The 23,418-nt window shown below is 36.1% G+C and overlaps 1 protein-coding gene across 1 annotated transcript in view; it reads right to left on the bottom strand.

Annotated features, from left to right (window-relative positions):
• Nucleotides 1-23,418, bottom strand: part of LOC122789291 (phospholysine phosphohistidine inorganic pyrophosphate phosphatase) — a 1,206,440-nt gene that overhangs the window by 740,186 nt on the left and 442,836 nt on the right. The window contains exon 4 of the mRNA XM_044056603.1: nucleotides 9,918-9,981. Within this exon, the coding sequence (XP_043912538.1) occupies nucleotides 9,918-9,981 (64 nt within the window). The remainder of the gene's footprint in view (nucleotides 1-9,917; nucleotides 9,982-23,418) is intronic.

The raw sequence follows: 23,418 nt of genomic DNA on the forward strand, positions 1-23,418 counted from the left end.
CTAAATATCATTTAGCATTACTTCAAAGGCATTCGAAGGATATTTTAATTTTAGCAGGGGATTTTAACTGCATATCTTGTATAGAAGACACAAGTGAACAGTAGACAGCTAAAATACTGACATCACCCAAAGCACTAAACAGATGGATTTGTAATAATAATTCAATTGATTTAATAATAAAAGAAGATAAATCATTGTTCTTCATTCATTATTCTTATGTGCATTAGATGTAAACTTTAATTGATAGGATTTATGTCTCTACAGACTTACTTAATAAAGTAAATTATTTTGAAATTATCCCTTGTCCTTTATCTGACTGTAATGCATTAAGTATTAATATATTAATTGACATAAGGAAATTTCAGATTGTTTATAGAATCCCAGTATATATGATAAAATTAAAATAATTTAAGAGTTACTTAAAAGAGCAAATCAATAATTTCTACCAATGAATGGTAATGATCATGTTAGTATAGTCATACTATGGGACTCCTTAAAAATGCATGTTAAAGATAGAATGGGAATTTGGGCTAGTAATAAAATAAAGGAGTGGAATAAATAGTTTTAGAAATACCAGATTTAATATACAGACCAAAGTTTGAACAATAAAAAAATAGATAATAGTGAAGCCATTAAAAATGAAGAACAAAATATCAAACAAGTATAATGCATAAAGTACAGGTAGCTTTAAAACAAATAAAATTGCACACTTATGCAATGATTTCAAATAATCTACATAGATTAGCTAATAGAAGTAGGATGTTAAGCAAAAAGGCACAAATCAATAAGAAATCCTCACACTTGTGTTGACTTTCAGCTTTTCCCGGTTAGGGGTCGCCACAGTGGAACTCCGGTCCACTCATGATTGGCAGTGGATTTTTATGGTGCTAAGTTGCCAGCCCGATGCCCAACCTTCAACAAAGGTACGCCCATTTACGCTCACATCTACCTGCATGTCTTTAACATCACTCGACCGTGGGGAGGACATGCAGACTCCACACAGAAGGTGTTCCAGCCGAGAATCGAACGGGAGAACTTCTTGCTGTGAGGTGACAATGCTAACCGCTGCACCAAAATCCTCACACTAATAACCTTAATTCAGACATAGAGGAAATGTTTAATATTTTAAAAAAATCCATGTGGATCTTAATAAAGCTAAAAAATAATAATCCTGAAGATTACAAAATTGAAAATTATTTAAAAAATATTATTAATGAACTTAATAACCAACAAATGTCCCTGTTACCCTAATAGAAGTTAAACAGGCTTTAAAAAAGTATAAATGGCAAATCTCCAGGGTTATATGGTTTAAGTATGATGTTATATAGTCTGCTTCCATCAAATATTTTAGAATTACTGAGTGATGCTTTCAGGATAGTGCAACATGACAAAATAATTCCTCCCTCATGGACATTTTCTGTAATCTCGCCTACACTTAAACAAGGAAAGTATAATAAGTTAGTTTCCTCATATAGACCTATTTCATTATTAATGCAGACTATAAAATATTTATTTCCATCTTCACTACAAGATTAAGAGCTATAATAGATATACTCATTGATAAATATCAAACAGGATTTATACTCAAAAGATTAACATATGATGATATAAAAAAGGTAGGAACTATTTTAAATTTAGCAAAAGGAATAAAAAAGAAATTCACCCTAATTAGCTTAGATATCGAGACAGCTTTTGATTCTGTAGATTGTAGCTACTTATTTAGAAGGGTTTGCACTTCCAGAGCAATTTATTGGACTATTAGAAAACCTGTACAGACACTCCAAAGCACATGTTAAAACTGGATCTTACATTTCTCAAGGATTCACTTTAAAGGAGAACTGCACCCACAGACTCAAAAAATATGTTTATCATGGTTTGGTGTTTCCTACATTTTAACACCACTATGGGACTATTTACAGGTTTTTAAATATTTTTATATATAATTTCTGAGTCTGACCACATGGGGTCTGGCATCTTGAAATAATTCTGATTGTTCAGTCTGGCTCTAAATGCAGTGCATGGCTGTAAAAAGTTACATCACACAGGCTTCTTTGTTCCTAAAGCTCCTGTTACTGCATTGATTTTACATGCATACACTGCTGTCTTTCAGTCAGTTAGTTTTAAGTAACATTTCATGCCGTTCAATGACTACTTAACATCCAAACAGTGCAAATGCCACAGAACAGATTTTCAAAGTGCTTTTTACTGCTTCTTCTTTTTAGCATGTCTAAACTGCATTTTTGTGAAGCCTGAATTGTGTACTTTGACTCATCTCCATCTCCCTTCACACCTAACTTACCTGGCTGTCAAAGTGCTAACGGTAATTTGAGCCATTTCCTGCTGTGACTGACAGCTCACAGCAGGAGGCTTGACTGATGTACTCTTTCCTTGTTCTATTCTTCACCTTCTGTGTGGGTAGGGGAAGAACCAGTGGGCTGTGACATCACAGCATGGGTGGGTTTTTAGGACAATCATAGTGATGTCACTTTGGGGAGGCAACTGGCCAGAAAACTACCTGTATTCAGTGGTTTTGATGACATCAATGAACAGGAAACTGCAGTATAGGCGGGATAAAAGTATTTTGAAAGTGAAACCACTATAGTACAATAAGGTACTGTTCTAGTGGAGAGAAACAGTCAATTTAAAATATTTTAAATGCTTGTTGTTTCTTCATAGTGGGAAGAATAAATAGGGAGAAAAGGGGCAGAGAGAATTTAATAATAGAATCCCATTGTTGACCTTTAGGCAGAGGCACATAGCAAGGGTGTTTCTTGACCTCACTACTATTTTAGCTAATAATGTAATAAGCAATGAAAAAAATAATAAGGATTGTTAATCTAAAATACAACCTTTTGCAGATGATATTTTACTAACTACAGGAAATTTAAATCATTCAATTGAAGAAATAGATAAGGAGATTTAAACACTGCTGAAATCTAACAATAAAACTGAATCTTTAGTGTTAAATCAATTACCAGAAAGTAAGTTTAAAGATAAACATAAATATAACTGGGAAGGAAAAGAACTAAAACATTTATAAATAAAAAAATCTAATACAAAGTGAATAAGATTATTAATAATAATTTTGAAAAAAATAATTAAAGAAGCATTGATTTTTATTAAAAAATAGAATTGTTATTAGTAGTATTATTTTTTTTTACTTTTGAGGATAGGTCAATACTTATATTACCCAAGTAGATACACATATTATAAATATATATATATATATATATATATATATATATATATATATATATATATATATATGGATCTACCTGACTACGTCGACAGCGAAAACGACTTCACCGACGCCAGAAGATCGACAAGGCAGAAGACCGACGGAGGAAGACACCGACGCTGAGAACACTGAGATGGGGAAAGGATGTGTAAGTATGCGGTAGTGATGGACGTTAGGGTGCGAGTAAGGTAAGTGTGCGATGTTGACGGTGTGTAGGGATAGGGGTGGGATAAGTGAGTTAGGGTTAGGGCGCGGGTTAGGTGAGGGTGCGAGTAAGGTAAGTGTGCGATGTTGACGGTCGGTAGGGGTAGGGGTGGGATAAGTGAGTTAGGGTTAGGGTGCGGGTTAGGCAAGGGTGCAGTAGTGATAGTTTTTGGGTTAGGGGCGGGTTAAGTGAGTTAGGGTTAGGGCGCGGGTTAGGTGAGTGTGCGATAGTGACGGACCTTAGGGTAAGGGTTTGGGTTAGGGTTGTAGATAGTTGTGTATGTATGGGTTATTGTTGGTTTGTAAGGATTTTGGTGTGCTTGTGTTGTGTGTGTGGGTTTTGGATAGGGGATTTGTTTTGTTTGTTGTTATGATGTGTATGTATGAGGTGTCGTGTTTGTGAACTGTCGATTATGTGTATGTATGAGGTGTCATGTTTGTGAACTGTCGATTATGTGGTGTCGGTGAAGTCGTTTTTGCTGTTTTGCCGTGTCGACGTAGTCAGGTAGATCCATATATATATATATATATATATATATATATATATATTGAGAGAGAGAGAGAGAGAGAGATATAGATATATATTGCATTCAATAGTTTTAATACCTAATTAAAAAAATTAAAGAAAATTGAAAAAAATGCTAACTTCATTCTTATGGTATTCTAAAAAGCTGAGAATTGCATATAACATCATATAAGGTTATCTAAGTATGGTGGTATTTACTTCGTAGATGCAGAATCTTGTTCTATTGCTGCAAATCTAAATTCTATTATACTCTGGATAGACTCAGCCTACAACAGTCAATGGAAAAACACTCAGGAGCAGATTATACTAAATTCTTAAAAGTTTATCAAATATGATAAATTAGATACCTCTAGATTTACTTAAATTCAGAACAATGTTAAAATGAATTTATTAAAAAGGAATGGATTAGTATTATGTTCTGATTTCTTTGAAAAGAAAACATAAGTCACCAGAATATTTAATGAAAGGTTATAAGTTGAATTAATCTGTTAACCAGTTAATATTATCCATCAGTAAGAAAGTAAACAAATTTGTAGATAATATGAGTGAAGAGGAAAAGAACATTATTCCCCCATTATATGAATATATGAATTATATCATTAATGGTAAATTGACTTACAAAGAAAGCTTGTCCAAGTATATAAGCTAATTTTAAATAATAATAATAATTTTGATGCAAAATTCTAGAACTTTTTAGATAGTAGCAGACTGAGTGACTGAATAGGTGGTAACAATAACACTGTGTTACTTAAATCAGTTAGTCAAACTTATTCAAGTTTATACTGTAAAGTTTTTTATTTGGAAATATATACATTGAATGTTTGTTACTCCAATAAAATCTGTAAGTGTAGTAAAATGACTTCTTCAGTTTGTTGGAAATGTAGTAAAGTTGTAAAAGCTGACTGGATGCACATGTTTATAGACTGTGAAAAAGTAAATGTATATTGTGAAGATATAAGTATGTTTTAAGGGGTTATGGTCTGATAATTGTTCTTAAATGTTCCACTTCCTTTAACTGTAAAAGCCAAACAACAAAAAAGTCTTCTGGAGTCTACTGGCAATAGCTTGAAAAGTTATTAAAAATATTAGAAATCGAGAAACGAAAAGAGTGACAGCTTCCAAGATTTAAGTATAATTTTCCTGTTACTACCTGTGCGACCATCCTTCCTCGCTGAAAAGTGAGTTAAAACTTCTGATTTACTTGCTCTAAGCCTGTTTTCTGTGTTTTTACAATACCTGCACTTTTTAAAATTTGTTTGTCTATAGCCCACGTTATCATGAAAGGATTCACATCTAGATCAAGGGAGGTCATCGTGCCCCTTTATTCATACCTCATCAGGCCCATGATAGAATGTCCCATTTGGGATGTACCTTACCCGACACCTGCAGCAACTAGAAAGACCCCAAAAGTACCTGACAAAGAGGATCAAGGGACTCAAACAGACACTGCTGTTGTGGTTATGCTGCTTGGTTAAAGAAACTCCAGCTCTACTCATTTGCATACCGCCTACTTAGAGACGATCTATGCCTGACATATAAAGCTATGTCCAACCCAGAATTAATGGACATGCTCCACCTCAAAAAAATCCAAATCCCTTAGAGCCACGCGCTTGAGGGACTTGAACCTCAGCACAGAAATAAATAGGACATGCTGGAGGGACAGATTCATAACTCAGAGGCTCCCTTCGCTCTGGAATAGAATCCCAGTCCATGTCAGGCAGAGCCTCTCACTGACTCTCTTCAAGAGGAATCTTGATGAGTGGATGGGGGATCGTAGGTTTACCCCAGGTATTACTTCTGTGTCACTACTAGACAGAGGCACAGTAAACTAACCTTAAAAAGGGCACAGTAAACTCAAAATCAAAGAGTGGTGAAAGCCAATCACACTCTGGCTAGGCTTATAAATGCCCCAGGGCAGATAGCCTAGTATGAACCTATGAACCTATAAACTCAGTTCCTAAATTCAAAGAATTTTTAAATTTAATAGAAGTACTATGCAAAACTTTAAAAGAAGTGATCATAATAAAATCTGAAAATCAATAGTAAGACTTTAAGGGTTTATATCACATGATCAAAACATGAAAACAGCGAACACCATAACATAGAACTTCAAAACCCGAAAGCGTAAAACTCAGAAAGCTGAGAACAGCAATTTTTTTTTTCCCTGGGAAAAAAATCGCTGTTCCAGCACAAAACACAAAACACACAAACAATACAAACCATTTCTAATGTGGGGGTATTTGCCCCCCACACCCCCCTACTTAAATGTACCAACTCCGAGATCGCACCACAGTGGAGGAAATAGCGAAGCTGTAGAAACAGCCCACCAAATTCTTTCCCTGGGAAAAAATTCAATGTTCCGCATCTTCAGTATTTTCAGTATTCGAACTTCTGAGTTCAAGATAGTGGTGTTCACAGTTCTCAGCTTTCGAGCTTCCGATATACACCCAACTTTAAGTGGTCAGGATAGCCTTGAAATGTTGCTATTGAAATACCAAGAGTCTTGATGATTCAATGTATTTCTAACACTGTATAACAGTATGTGATGTTGAATTTCTTCCTTTCTGTATATATATTGTAAATGTGTTAAATTAATAAAAATATTCTAAAAAAATAGCATGGCAGGGAGTACAGATGACTAAAGTTATGAACATTTTTTACAAGCTACTTTCTGTAGTCCTGGATTTTATAATCTCAGCCTCCAGCTGTCTACGGAGTAACTCTGAGCAAGAAGCTTAACCAGAAATTAATCTAGGGGAATTTGGAAACTAGCTAGATTCCTTAATGATCTCCTGGACTATACAGCTAGCAGCTACTTAGGAATTATGAACATATACCACAGAATAAAAAGAAGTTGCTGAATATCAGCCTGAAGTACATATCTGAAGTGCCTTGCTTCATTCCATGTTTTTTTCTCAAGACATCTCTTTTTTTATTTATGTATGACATCAGCTAAATTCATGAGTCAAAAGTACATCTTTTACCATGGGCTACAGATGCCACTAGTTAGGAAACCATATGAAATATTTCATATAGTAAAAGACATACTTCTCCAAACAGGCAACAAAATTAGATATGAGATAGCATACATTATAGATAAAGGAAGAAGTGTAACTTAAAACTTAACATATGCACTGTTATGAATTTTAAGTGGTAGCAAAGGGAAGCATGAAAGAAAAAAAGGCCTACACCTTAGTAGATTATTAGGGATAACATCAAAATCTGCAAAATGGTGTACATATGTATGGGAGTATGAGGGTTTTATGAATGAACAGACTCCTGGGGAAATTGTATGGAACACATACAGGTCAATAAAGTTTTGTCATGAAAATGTGCAAAATAATTCACTAGGTACAAATAAATCCTAGGTAGGCTACAGAGAGGATGGTGCACAACTACTGATTGCAATGAAGGACTGTAGCTGTAGCCAACATTCTTCTGTTTTGGAAATAAAAATTGGAGGGGATACTGTAATCTTTAAGGAAAACTGCAACAGAAACCAGAAAATATTATCTTTGTATAACATGCTAGCAAAACACAATCTATTATGTTCAGGTTTGGAAATAATTCCTCCATGTGAAATCAAAAGGGCTGTTTACAGTTGGGCACCTAAAATGGTATTGATTTACATACAGTCTTAACGAGAAAATGCAAGAGATGCACTTGAAAAGAATAACAGACTTAGATTCCTTTTGTTCCCCCTGAGAATGGATAGATTTAAAAATAGTGAAAGGTATTTAATGAGTATAAGGCATGCAGAACCAAACTGGAATTAAAAAAAAGGATAATCAAGATAAGGAGTGGGTGTTAAATGTCATGTGCAGCCATAATGCTAGATTTCCATTTCTAATCTGCATGGCCTGCATGTCTTTGTAAGGATGCCAGTAACACATTCACTAATTACAGCAGGGCAGAAATATATTCCTTTTGGGGTCACAAACACTAGTAATTTAATATAGTATTATAATATAGTATATTCTCCTCAAAGTAAAACTGAATACTATTGGAGGTTATAGTATTTCAATTCTAATTTTCTGCAACAGACTAATTAATTGTTCTTTCACAGTATTCTTCATAGAACCTGAAAACAGGAAATGGGTCAGAATACAGTCTAATATGAACAGACTGCCTGAAGCTCACTATCCAGCTAACCATGATTCAGAAAAGGGTACATTTCATACGATCAAGTCATTCGACATTTAACTAGCACATTCTGAATATCAGGCGTTGATGATTTTAAGATCAGAAAGTGAGGACAGCAATGAAGAAACTACTCAAATAATTGTTGTAAGGGGCTAATATACCACTGGATTTAAATTTCTTAAAAAGGAAACATCACAGCCCCTGCCACACACAACAGAACATATAAAACAACAAACCACAGCATCTGTTGTGTGACATTAATAATATACTACACCAAAACATTAATATTGGGAGACATTCAAAGTTAAAAAAACAGTTATCACTTAGAAACCAATATGCCTTTCAGAATTAAGAAGCATATTTTATTTAAAAAAGACATACTTATATATTATCAGCTTTAGAAAATACATACTTATATATTATCAGCTTTACTGTTATAGTTACCAACAACATGACCATCTTAGTATGTAAGAAATCCATCATTAGGAAACCCAGGAAATTTTACCATGGCTAGTCTGCAGACATTAAATGAATTCTATGGTGAGTAGTTTTGTCTTATATCTGCCTACTTTCTTACATGTGCATATATCTACTCTGTAGTTACATTACCTCAGAGTAAAAGGATACTTAGTTTTGGTAAAAAAAAACAAGTGCTTCTACCATCTCTAATGTAACATGAAAATGCATTTATTTATCAGGGGTATGAGAACATTGTTCCTAAATTAGTTACGTTTTTTTCTCCTTTCAAGCATACTGCTACCTTCTGGATTATAAAGACCATGTTTATAATGATGTACTAGAATCTGTACATATTCAAACTTTCTACATGAAACACGATGATGAAATGTATCACAATATTAAACAATTCTAATAATTTGAAACTCTTTTATCTGAAATTAAGTTTTAATTTCAGAATTGATATGGTACATCTTCATTTCAATATATTTTGCAATGAACTACTTAAAATTTACATAGACACATAGAAGCTCTTCTTCAGAATTTCATATACACACACATAATATATATATATATATATATATATATATATATATATATATATATATATATATATATAAGACTGAAAGAAGCCATACTTTAAAGGCTCAATCCCCTGTCATGTACCATTCAGAAAAGGTCATCTAAAAAATGATACATCTCTACTACAGTAATGTTTTATGGATATTTCCCCTTCATAAATATCTGACCCAAGAATGAGGTCATAAGTCATGTGACACACATTACTAATCTATGTGAGATGCATAATTAGACTGGAAGAAATTATAACAGGGAAACCATTAACATATCTACATGCTCTTATACAAGGATGCTTGTGAAGAGTTTGGGGTAGGAAAATAACTCTCATGATGTATCTGGGACCTTTATACTGCTTGAAAGCCCCCTGATGAAAAACAAAGTGGACAGCTAATATGGCATCATAAAGTGTAAAATTGACCGTCATTTTCTGTGACACATTTATTAGAACTGTACTGCCAAAGAAACAGTGAAATACAATCACAACACATAATCGTTCCTCTTTATTTGATGTATAATGGTACAAAAAAAGGGACACATAAATGGTTGCACAGACAGCTCTACACTGATGTTAGCTGGGATACCCCAAGTCTGACAGTGATGTAGGTTTATACAGCATAGTATGAATCCAGGTGTCACTGTGGCTCCCATTGCATTCTCATATTTACTTACAGGAACAGTATTGAAATCAATGATGGTTTATTCTATTAACATTAAACAGAAGAATGCATTATCAACAAAAGAGGAATTATGCAAAAGGCTAACTTACTGTACCTCTAATGCCTTCATATAAACGCCAACGTCAAGATTCAGACCATCTCTTTCTTTGTAATAACGCCTAAAATAAAACAAAAGGAGGTTTCTAAAACATGCTGATCATATTAAATGGATGACAAAGGCTACTGGGTGGGGGGCATATAATGCAAAATAATCAGCCATTTATCCAGCTCTATGTCAATTCTTTTCAAAAGATCCTAGCATTGCAGATCATGAAAAAAGTAGTTAGTATTTTGCTAAACATCACTTTTCCTCATTTAAATAGCTACAATATGACAATAAACATGTTTCAATATATGAATGGAGCTAGGTCTAGACACAACACTGATAATGTCTGCATATTTAAAGAATGGATTCATGAAAGGTCTTAGTAGATCAAAATATGAAATATTTATATTCACTGGGAACAGGCAAAACTTTCTAGTATATAATTTCATAGTCAAATACTAGGCAATCAGTCTGCAGATTATTATAAACCTAGGCAAAAGTTTCCTCCAACTTCAAGGAGGGCAAAGTATAGTAGAATTTGAAGATACCCACCAAACTATCTAGGTTTACCTTAAAAGTGCATGCCAAAATGTGCTTTTTATTCAATAATGGGTTTAATGAGATATTATTAAAAGGTAAATAAAGACATCTTTGGATTTAGTGGTGATGTTTTTGGAAATTAGATGAACCAGACAGAAGGGATTCTGACCTATTGCAGAGACATAATGATCAAATGATCAGTAATTATTAACAAGAGTGTCTAAATCTCTTACAACAGTATCTGATTTGAAGGGGTGTGTCACTTCTATCGTATTTGAAAATGTGTTGTTGACAAAAATTAACTATGCTACATTTTTCACATTTAATTTGAGATCATTGTCCATGCAGCAAATGTTAACATGGTCTAACCCATGTTAGAGCAATTGTGAGATCAAAGATCAAATAACACCCGATTTATAGTCATCCAGAAACTTAGATAACCACAGGCCAGGAGTGTTGGCTTGAAAGTCTGAGAAATATATGCCAAATAAGAGGGACGAACAATGAGCTCTGTGGAACACCACTAGTAACTTTTTTGCTTAGAGAAGTGGCACCTGCAACTCCCATTTTTTGAATATAGATAGCCCACTGCTTAATCATACATGGTAGCAAAGTCAGTCAGTCTCCATACTCTAAAGCAAATACCCCTCAAGGATCTGAAAACTCTGGCACTTCATGTTGAAGTCAACCATTACAATTTGGAGAACGATAGACTGACCCAAGGAGTACAAGTACCCTGAGACCTGCTGATGTACATGCTATCATAATCCATAGGAATCCAGATACTGAGAGCCAAACACAAACAAAAGAGACTGTTCAAAGCTATACAATCACATGAGGCAGCTGCGATTAATGTATGCCTTAATGTTACTTGTGGTAGGAATTCTGTGTGTGTGTGTGTGTGTGTGTGTGTGTGTGTGTGTGTGTGTGTGTGTGTGTGTGTGTGTGTGTGTGTGTGTGTGTGTGTGTGTGTGTGTGTGATGGCCTTTGGTGGTGGTCTTATGACTTCTATTTGAAATTCCTTTTTAATTCATGCCTAGCTAATTGCAAATTAATGAGAAAAGCAAAATACCTATAAAATCAGAGATACAGCATGAAGTAATCCAATTGCTTTTCAGCCCTAAATTGGCAACCATTATGACTATGCTCAATGTTCACTGCTCAGTGTTCAATGTTCATAACATACGAGCTCAAAGCCTAGAAAGGCCTTTGAAGATATTGCCATCAAGAAAAGTTGGATCAAACACTCTCTACAAACCAATCATCTAGTCAATGTTTTAAATATAACAAACATCCATGCACACCTTATGCCATAAGGCAATAAGTTCCGCCATAAACCAGCGATGGTATGAAAACATCTATAACAATTTTTTTTCCAAACAAGTTGCTATTTCTTGTTTCATATTTATGTCTTAATGCATTAATGCCAACACAAGCACCAAATGCTTCATTTTTCAAACATTTGTAAATAGTAATCAAATCACCTCTCACCAATCTGTAAGAAATAGTAAACAGATACAATTTCTCCAATCTTTTCCTACAAGTCTGCTCTTTATAACAATTAATCTGTTTAGTATAATATCTTTGAATTTATTCTATTCTGACAATTTATGATTTAGAAAAATAACTAACTGAAGTTCCATATTCTATCAAAGGTCTTTCAATAACCTTAAAGGAATAAGCAATGTACAATCACAACTTATTAATGTATGTAAGATATTCTTAATCTCCCATAACATTTTGTAATAACATTTCTCAGCTGCTGTTCAATAATTAATGATCCATCAATTCTCCCTCCCAAATATGTTATTACATCTACTGTTTGCAATAATAAATTATCCATTGCATATGGGTATTCTTTATTGTTAGCCTCAGAATGCATATTTGTTGTTTTTTCAATATTAAATTTCATACTACTTGATTCTGACTACAACATCAAACTAGCCAAGTAAGGTCTTATCACCTCCCATTGGTAAAATGGCAGCACATACATTTATGTCATCATCATACTTACTCAACCATATTTTACTTGAGTTTGGAAAGACTAATATAAAAATAGAAAATAATATCGGCCCCAATACAGACCATTGGGGAAAAACAGTAGTTATTTTTCTGTAATCTGACAATTTATCTCCATTTTTTTACTCCATATAATCTATTTTGAATAAAAAAAACTCAGAAGATTAGTAACACTTGATCTACCTGAAATAAAACCATTTGAGAGTAACATCTGGACTAAACTTCAAAACTAACACTTGACCAAAATACTAGTTAAACTAATGTGCCTGTAATTACCTACTTTGGATGTGTCACCAGTTTTAAGCAATGGAAACATGCATGTTTTTTTCTAAATACTAAGAACATAACCAGTAAATAAAGATTACTGAAAAAAGTGAAGAATACATGGAACTAAACTTGGTACAATATTTGCCAAAAAGAAACTATTCAACCCATCTGATTCTGCTGCAGTATTTCATTTAATCTTTTTAACAGCTTTATCAAGTATAACCCCAGTGATCATATGACACTTATCTATATTATTTATCAGCTTCAGTTACATCACTATTACCACTAATTAAATATCTAGTAAATTCCAGCAAAAATATCTGAGTTTGTTCTTTTGGATTTATAATTGGGCATTCATCTACTATTAAATTATATCTAACATGAGTTTCTTTCTTATATTGTCTCAGATAGATAAAAAAAGGTTTTTATAATCCAATGTACAATTTTCTAATATTTTTTTCAAAAGTACTTCTCATTAAGCGTAAACACTTTCTAAATACCCTATGTATAATGCCATGTCCAACCCGGAATTAATGGGCATGCTGCACCTCAGAAAATCCAAATCCCATCGAGCTATGCGCTTGAGAGACTTGAACCTCAGCACTGAAATAAATAGGACATGCTGGAGGGACAGATTCATAACCCAGAGGCTCCCTTCACTCTGGAATAAAATCCCAGTCCAGGTTAGGCAGAGTCCCTCATTGACTCTCTTCAAGAGGAATCTTGATGAGTGGATGGGAGATCGTAGGTTTACCCCGGGTATCACTTCTGTGTCACTGTTAGACAGAGGCACAGTATACTAACCTCGAAAAAGGGCATAGCAAAATTAATTTAAAATGGGTGGCGAAAGCCAAACACACTCTGGCTAGGCTTATAAATGCCCTAGGGCAGATAGCCTAGTATGAACCTATGAACCTATATCTTTCTCTGCTCTTTTCAATATTAATTCATTTATACCTCTTCAATAAATTTTCCTTTTTCTTACCTTTTCTAAAGATCTATTCCACCGTGGTAAACAACTACTACATTTTCTGTTCTCAACCAAAGGCACATATATATCATCTCATTAATATAATCATAAAAATGCACCATTTTCATTAATAGTTTTATCACTCATGATTTCTTCCTAGTTCCACATCCCCAAAACTTCTTTCATTGCTACAAAATTGTTCTATAACAGGCCCTCATATAACTTACATTTACCCAACACTTTGAGGCATTATTTCAACCATAGATCAATAATGGACTCATATGATCAAAGCCTTGTAACTCTACAGATATTTCTCTTAGTAAAGTGACATCTTGAAATGTACAACATCCAAAATCTTAGAATCCCTAACAGCTTCCTTTGCTAAATAAGTATATCCATGTACAATATTAAATGAGCCAATTTATTCAACTCAGTATATTACCTTTTTAAATCCCCCAATCTATCTTGAGAACATTCAAATCCCCAGAAATAACATCAAAATTAGATAAAAATAGTACTAGGGCATTGTCTAAAGCCACATCCCTGTTCTGATTTGGTGGCCTGCAAAAAAAGACAAATCTTTATATCACAATTTTTAACTCATTTTATTGAGATGATTTTAAATTTTGTACCATTATTAATAATATGTGTATGCAGCTTCTTGTTCACATAACAAGAAACACCCCCTTCTTATTAAGTCTATAATTATGAAAGCTCATATAAGATGGAAATATTAAAGTTTTTTCTTATCCTCCCCCAAAAAAACAAGTTTAAGTTACTAAAATAATATCACAACATTCTAAACTACCCCTTTCTTCTATCTGTTGAAAATATTATTCTGCCCTCTTGTATTACTCATTTAAAATCAACAACTTCTACTCATTACTCCTCCTTTTTTAAAAATCTCGATTCCATATAAAAATAATTCTTAATATACTTTGGAGGTTTATTAAGCAAGAATCTATTTTCTTGATGACATAACTGTAATTTATCTTTACCAAAATACTTTATATTAACTTTTATCTCCTTCCATAACCAAAGACAATATAAATAAGATTTTAACAATTCTCTCGTAATGCAATTTGTGAAGTCCCTAGCAACCTTTTCAATTAAGGTTGCAAATCTTGGAGAAGGTATAATTGAAATCCAACTTGAAACCCTTCACTTTATTAAATTCAATTAATTCCTTCACCATTTTCTCAAACCACACAACTCTGTTTTACCCTCGTCATTTGCAACGTCAATCATTGTTTCCCAACATACCTTACTTTTTCACCAATTAATTTCTTCAAAACCTTACTAATATCTAATAATTTACACCCACTATGACAATAAACCACTATTTTAAAACTGCAAGCTCTAGGCATAATATTCTTTATTCCTCTTAATAATGAATCACCAATAATAAAAACTTTACCTCCATTACAGATTATGTAGATTTGATAGGTAAGTAGAAATGTGGCTCTGTCATTTACACATAGCCAGTTACATCACTGTGAAAGTTTCAGTGATGTGTTTGGGGTTCCAGAAGGACAACATATCTGCAGATTTTGTTTATAGTGCTTAGTATTTTGCATATGTTTGAGCTGGACTGTAAGTTTCCAAGATAGACCCTATATATAGTGTTAAGGATAAGTACATTTTTACTTAAGGCATTACAAGCTGGAGGGTTGAGGATATGTGGGAGTCTATACCATAGTTTTAGTTGGTGGAATGTTTTGCTAATGTTTTGTTGTTATGCTTGGTCAGTGATAGATAGATCATGGGTTATCCCTAGGTATTTATCAGAAATGTATCACATTTTTATTTAAATTACATGATAATTTGTCAATGTAAATGTAAAACCACATTTTATATGCAAGGAAGATACAAAATAAGTTTTACCCTATCAGTTAATCTATGAGAGGTTCCTCCTGGTGCTTACAGGTTCTTGGTTGGATGTTACTTCTGCACCAATCAGAATCTGGCTTGTATTTCAGCAGAATCTGGTGTTTCGGATATCTGAACTCCTGGTTGGTGCACTGATACACTCAGTGATATAAGGTATTAACTGCATGGGTACACTCATCCTGTCAGCATTATAAATTAAATCCTTAGCTCTAGCGGGCACCCTCCAGTAAATTAAGAAATAGCAATGCAGATTTGAGATCATGCTATTAAACGTCTGACACAGGAAAATACAGCTGCCCAGATTACAGGTTTCAAAATTTGCTGGTGACAATAGAACCACTCATTCACAGATGGACATGTGGAAGTTAGTCTTAATCCATCAAGGAAAGACTCTTTGTAGATTGATGCAGTAAGAACATATCACTTCCTCTTAGAGCTTCTTATTACAAGTAAACCAACCATAATTACAAAAATATACACTATTACTCCATCTGACAGTGATCACTGCCTGATCACATTTACAATAAAAGTAAACGTGAAATCTCCACCCACATTAATAACTTTCTGACATAAAATACAACAAAACAACAAAAGACTGCAAAATGAACTTGCTCAATTGCAATGGGACCACCTGCTAACTGAAGAGTACCCCTCAAATTTAGTCAACATCCTCATTAATCTAGTATACTATTTTCAAGACAAAAACTTTCTAAAAGTCTCAAGACTCATAAAAATACCCTAATGACCAATTGCTCACAAAAGAGCTGAAATCGCTATTCAAAATGCAAGAAAAAAAAAAGCATGGAAACAATGGAAAACTCAGTCCCTCACCAGAAAAGAGAACCATAATTCATTCCGCTAAGAAATCTAGCAAACAGAGCTACAAGAATATACAAGGCAAACTTTCTCCATGCCTCCCAAACATCTCTAGCCAAAACAACCAGAAGAAATTGTGGAGAATGATAAGCAAAATAACAGGTAGTACCTCCTGGAGAGACCCACTACAGGAAGACACTGTCCTCACAAAATCAAGTCACTTACTCCATTCAACTTTCTAAAATAGTTCTCATCTTTAATCCCACCACGGCAAACAGATAAAACCCTCTTCAACACTACAAATTTAATCTTAAAAGACTCTCCCCACTTTTCCCTTAAACAGTTAAATCCAAATACAGCCCTCTCTGCTTGAAGAAATCCAAAAAGATGCTCATATAGGAGCTAATGGCCTCCACCAATTGTTTATAATCCTTTATAAAAATCATACTCTGCAGCCACTAAAACCTCTATACAAACTATGCCTCACCAACAAATATGTCTAATCAATGAAAACTAGCCACAGTTAAACACATTCCAAAAATTCCAACCTCTTCAGTGCTGATGAATTTAGAACCTTCTCAATCTTGCGTACCCAAGGCAAAATAAATGAAAATCTCATTTATAACCAGCTACCTCAATTCATCCATACCTACACTATGTTTACCATCTATGTGATAACCGCTGGCCTACTGCAAAATACCAATAAAGAACATCTCACAGACTTCATTGCCACTGATCTCACAAATGCTTTTGATCAAGTTGAACCCTATCAATTGCTAAATTCTCTCACCATTTCAGGAAATAAGTGCATTGTAGTTTAACAACTTCTTGGCTAGTGTACATTTTAAAGTTCAAATAGGTGCAACCTCATCTCCCTCAGCTCCTTTTCATAAAGCGACCCCTTAAGATTCAGTATTATCCCCATAGTGTGCTCATTATTCATACACAAGTTTCCTACAGATCTCTGCTACCTCCAATTATTTTATATGTAAACAACATGATTATCCTCAGCAATCAAAGATATATTAAAGCAATATGTCATTTTTCTCACTATCAGGTTAGATCTTCATAATCTTGTACTCAATGATAACAAAATTAAAAATAAAAAAGTGGTATTTGGTACTCTCATAGGTAATCCAAAACCACTACAAAATGGAACGTAGTCCACAGCAGTAACACTCCCATGCATATAGTCCAGGAATTCAAATACTCCAGTATCTGTTTAAATTCTTAACTCAGCTTGCACCACCATGTCCAAAGTTCTCAGAGTCAAGTAAATAAGCTATTTTTCTCTGCTAAAAATATATCAAACGTTCTCACTCTTGCTGGAAAGCAGTCAAAAAGGAAGGAGTACTTCTTTCCTGAGTAGTGCATGGGTTACCAGTCCTTAGTACTGCTTTGAAAAATAATGCATCATGACTACAATTCACTGCAAATAATCTCTGCAAATTCATATCAGTTTCACCAAAAAGAAAGCAGGAGTGCTTCACACTTGCAAAAGCAAAGTGTTTATCTATCACATACAGGACAAGTCTCCTAATGACTTCTCTGATATTTAAACTCATTACACTTAGCTCTTTATCTTACTCTACAAAAAGACTTGGCTCTTATAATATGGATAGGGTTGTGCTATGCACTAATCATTCTTCCATTCATCTCTAAAGTTGTTTGTGAATTTATCTTGAATCAAGCCATCAATCTCCCAGTGATCTACCCTGATCCAAAAAAAACAAGGAGAAAAGATTCTACATACCTTGGATGTGAGCAAGAATCTCAGGTACTACCCTGACAGAACAAAACCCTGTAGGAATGCTGAACAGCTGTTTGTACCTATAACGGGGCTAAGGAAGGTCAACCTGTCTCAAAGCAAACTATTGCATGATGGTTGTCCTCTGTTGTTCGTTTGTTTTACTTCCACCATGGTAAATTTCTTCAAGACAAGGTTAAGGCTCATTCGACTAGAGCCTTATCCTCTTTGCTGGCATATTGGAAAGGGGTGGACTCTAGAAGCATTCAATGGCAGTGATATGATCCTCTGTTCATGCTTTCACAAAACACTACACACTGGATTCATTTCAATGTCCAGAGCAGGCTTTGCTAGAGCCATTCTCCAGGGGTTCTTGGATCCTTATCATTTTCCTTCCCAGGTAGGGTTATTTATTTAACATCTGTTTACCAGGAAAGTCCGACTGGGACAGAGCCCATTTTCAGTGGAGGCCTGGGAAGAAACACTTCATATACATTTCTTCTTATTAGTGAGAATATATCCAAAATGCCACTGAGGCAATGAGAACGATGAACATAATACAGTTTTATAAGTCCTAATTGCCTGTAATAGATGTTCAAATTCCTCACTGCTTCAGTGGCAGCACCCACCCGCCATCTCCCAGACTGTGCATAGTTAAGATAGGTCTCAACCTCTGATTTGGTTGGAGATTAATTTGTTTTTTTATATGGTGTTGTGATTGGCTCTGAATTTACTCTTGCTAGACGATTCAGGCTTCAAATATTTTCCTTCTTTGTAGAAGTGAAAAAGCCTGATCACTCACCTCCTGTTACAGCTGAAGGCTTCTCTCTCAGGATATGCTCAGCCAATCAGCTGTCAGAGGAAGAGAGAGGAGGAGAGTCTGATCATTTAAATGCTCATCAGCACTACATTTCCTTGGCAGATAACCCAAAATGCCACTGAGGCAGCGGGAATGATGAACAGCCATCATTAACCACTTGGCTGATATTAGCTAATTCCGCCTAAAACGCCAATTTTGTAGAGTTTCTGTGATTTAAAAAGCTTGTTTCAGCTACATATTGTACTTATTTTACTGCCTGTACTTTATCAAAGTTGTTTTTATGTTTAAATTACCTGTTTAACTGTTGTAGGCTACACACTCAAGTGTGATAGCCATTTCTGTGCATTTAAAGTGTTTTTTTTATTGTATCTGCTTTAATTTCTGAAAAAAAAAACAAAAAAACAACAACATATACTTGTTGTCCCACCTTTCTAAGCTAGTATAGTCCAGTTTTCAGGTTAGTGCTGAATTCAGGGCTGTGTTACAAGTTTCTGTGTTTGCCCATACATTACATGGATCGAAGGAGGTTTCTCTGTTCACTTATGAGAAAGGGGAACTTTCAGCAGCATATCTGTCCTTGGAGGAGTGGTTTCGGCCCATAAATTAGTAGTTTATTGGCTATTTTGGGCTAATTTATATCTCTTTCATTTCTCTGCTATAAAACCCACATTTGTGAGGTTTTTCCGCTTGTATACAGCTCAGCAAGCTCCTGCCTGGTACCATGCAGAGTTCTACAGCAGCAGAGAGACAAAAGACAGACTTCAGAGTGATTAAGTATCATCCTTCTGCATTTTCTTGCTGCCTTTAGTTAATTCCACCTAAAACGTAGATTCTTTAGAGTTTCTGTGATTTAAAAAGCTTCTTTCAGCTACATATTGTACTTATTTTACTGCCTGCACTTTAACAAAATCATTTTGTGTTTAAATTACCTGTTTAACTGTTGTAGGCTACACACTCACGTGTGATAGCCATTTCTGTGCATTTAAAGTTTTTTTTTTTTATTGTATCTACTTTATTTTCTGAAAAAAAAAATACTTGTTTTCCCGTCTTTCTAAGCTAGTATAGTCCAGTTTTCAGGTTAGTGCTGAATTCAGGGCTGTGTTACAAGTTTCTGTGTTTGCCCATACCTTACTTGGATAGAAGGAAGTTTCTCTGTTCACCTGTGAGAGAGGGGAGCTTTGAGCAGTCTATCTGTCCCCGGAGGAGTGGTTTCAGCCCAGAAATTAGTTGTTTATTGGCCATTTTGGGCTAATTTCTATCTCTTTCATTTCCCTGCTATAAAACCCGCATTTGCACGGTTTTGAGCACCGGGCAGCGCCATTTAGCTAAGGTATAACTATTCCCGGCTCCACAAAGTCTACTCTTCCAATTTTTCCCTAGGAACTAGACAAACTTTCAACTTAAGCACTCAAACCATTCACTTCTCAGCCCGGCACTTGCTCAAAACTCATAGCAAGCACTAATAAACCTTAGCACTAGACCCCCCCCCCCGTACTGTAGAGAAGGACATGGCTCTCTATTCGACCTTACCAGTCAATCAGTAAAACAGTTCACTGTACCTATCCAGGCATGCCCAATGGGCAGTTTCAGGTGTATTCTCCGGTCCAACTGGTAAATCTAGGCATTTTGAGACAATGTTACAACTGCCTCATGTACACAGACAACCCTCTCCTCCTACCACCAAACACTAATACATGTGAGAGATGCAATTATACAGCCAAACTGGAGGCTAAACTCTTTCAACCCAAGACTGGACCAGGCACTCAAGAGGAGAAGGGATTTACTTGCATCACACCACCAGTCTCACACAGACCTATGAAACCAGCACTGGCAAAAAACACACATAAATACATGAAAACATACTCAGAGGCTCTAAATCAAAATCTGCAAAAGCAACAGGGACCTCCAAAGCAGACATCCAAGCAACCTCCACCCCCCCAACACACACCATGAAAACACATACTTCACAACACCAGTGTGCCATGCAATCACAGCCCTTAAGGCAAAATAACATACCCAATACACTAGTAATAGGTGACTCTATAGTCAGGCACACTGACGTCCCACTCACTAGGCTGAACAAGGAGAAGGTTGCTGTTAGCTGCCTGTCTGTTGCCAGGATCCGCCATATAACACAAGCACTCAGTTTACTCCAGAACAAGTACAAATACAACTGTGTCATTGTCCATGTTGGTGTGAATGACCTGAGCCATACCTCCCTGGACTACATGAAAAGAGACATAGAGGAGCTCTCTGATCAAGTAGCCCAGGCCGGTACGATCCTGACCTTGACTAGCATTCTGCCCTCACCAAGAGTGATACCACGGTATAAAGAAAAAATTATCAGTTTCAACAATTGGCTAAGCTTCTGGTGTTATTCAAAGGGGATCCAGTGTCTGTCCACCTGGGATGGCATGCTCGACAAGCCATGCTGCTTCGCTAGAGACAGCTTGCACCTGTCACCCTTAGGCTTTCGAATACTGGCCAAGGCTCTTGCCACCCCCCCCCCGTGCCTTTTTTAGGCAAGGCTCAAAAGACAAACCCACCACCAGAAATAGCACAAGTAACAAAAAGCTGAGGGTAATGCTATTCAATGCCAGAAGTCTAAACCTCAAAATGCACGCACTCGAGGCACTCCTCAGTATGGACAAAATCGATATATGTGTAGTAACAGAAACCTGGTTTAAGGATCCAGAGAGCACCCCAGCACTACCAGGCTACAACTCATACCATACATTTCGGCCAAAAAACCCAGACCGAAATACAAAAGGCGGGGGCGTATCTAAATTCATCAAGGATACCCACACCTCCAGGTTAGTGGCACAGCACGATGCTTCAGAGATCATCCACATGCAACTAACAACTAGCAAAACTGTAATCCAAATTGTAGCTTGCTACAGATCATGCACCATGTTCCAGGACCTGCATTCTGCATTTCTGGAAACACTGGGAAACATAAAGGTCCTACCAAACACCCTGATATTGGGTGATTTCAATTACCAAAACATTAACTGGGAGAACTACTCAAGTACTAACTCCCTTGCCCAACATTTCATAGAATTTATAAAATCTAACGCCCTGGATCAACTGGTCAACACCCCCACCAGAGGTGACAACATATTGGACCTGGTCATCACCAACATGGGCGATCGGTGTTCCACACCGGAGGCCAACCCCTCACTGGTTAGATCTGACCATAAACTAATCACTCTGGATAGCCACATTCTGTCACCTCCCCCGGTCAAAGAAACCACAGTGAAAAACTTTTCAAAAGCAAACTTTACATTACTTGAGACCAAGGTGGAAAGTTTCAAAGTCCCCATGCTAAAGATAATGCTGTCCAAGCTGCAAAATCCTTTACAAATACACTCTACGGGCACCTACAAGAATGCATGGATCATGCTATCCCAACCAAACCAAGACTCACTCCTCCAAGAAAAGGAAACCAGTCTGGTGAACCCCTGCCATAAACAAGCTATACAATAGAAGGGGGAAACTAGTACAGAATACAGTAAAATCCCAAGAAGGGAAGACATCCCTGATCAGTACCAACAAGAAACTACAATTCCTCATAAAATCATCTATGGCTAGCTTCGAAAGAAAAATTGCCAAGGACTTCAAAGATAACCACAAAGCATTCTTTAGCTATGTCAAGGATCTAAGTGGCAATTCTCAGATCTGCTCAGAGTTAGTGCAGAATGGCACAAAATACACTGAACCGACCAATATTGCCAACATCCTGGCAGACAGGTTCAGTGCAAACTTCACCCCCCTCTCACCCCCAAAAGGGCCCATAACCATACCAGAAGAATGTAGGGCCCCGGAAATCACAGACACTCAGGTTAAAACAGCACTCTCCAAAGCAAAAAACACAGCATCAATGGGACTGGATGGTGTCCCACGCTGTGTCCTACATGAGCTCAAAGATGAACTAACCCCTCACCTAAACACACTGTTCAAACTCAGCCTCTCCAAAGGCTACGTGCCCATAGAGTGGCACACAGCAATGGTTATTCCGCTGCACAAAGGTGGAGCCACAACATACCCCGGGAACTATCACCCTATAAGCCTGATTAGCTTGGTCTGCAAGGCTATGGAGCGCATCATCACGGATCTCATTAACAGAGATATTGGGAATCTCCAAACACCGGACCCTACCCAGTTCGGCTTTGTTAAGTGCAGATCATGCCTCCTAAACCTGGTGGACTTTTTTGAGACCGTTACCAAGGCTATAGATGAGAGAAAGGTGGTCCACACAGCCTACCTAGACCTCACAAAGGCCTTCAACACCATTCCCCATTCAGGTATTATAGACAAGCTCACCAGCCTGAACATAAACCCCTACGTCACGAGATGGGTTGCCAACTGGCTCACAGACAGAACTTGCATGGTAAGAGTTGCGGGAGCTAGGTCTGACTCTAAACCAGTTACAAGTAGCATT

Source organism: Protopterus annectens, chromosome 14.part0 (assembly GCF_019279795.1).
Source record: "Protopterus annectens isolate FY-2018-M chromosome 14.part0, PAN1.0, whole genome shotgun sequence".
NCBI classification, from domain to species: Eukaryota; Metazoa; Chordata; order Ceratodontiformes; family Protopteridae; genus Protopterus; species Protopterus annectens.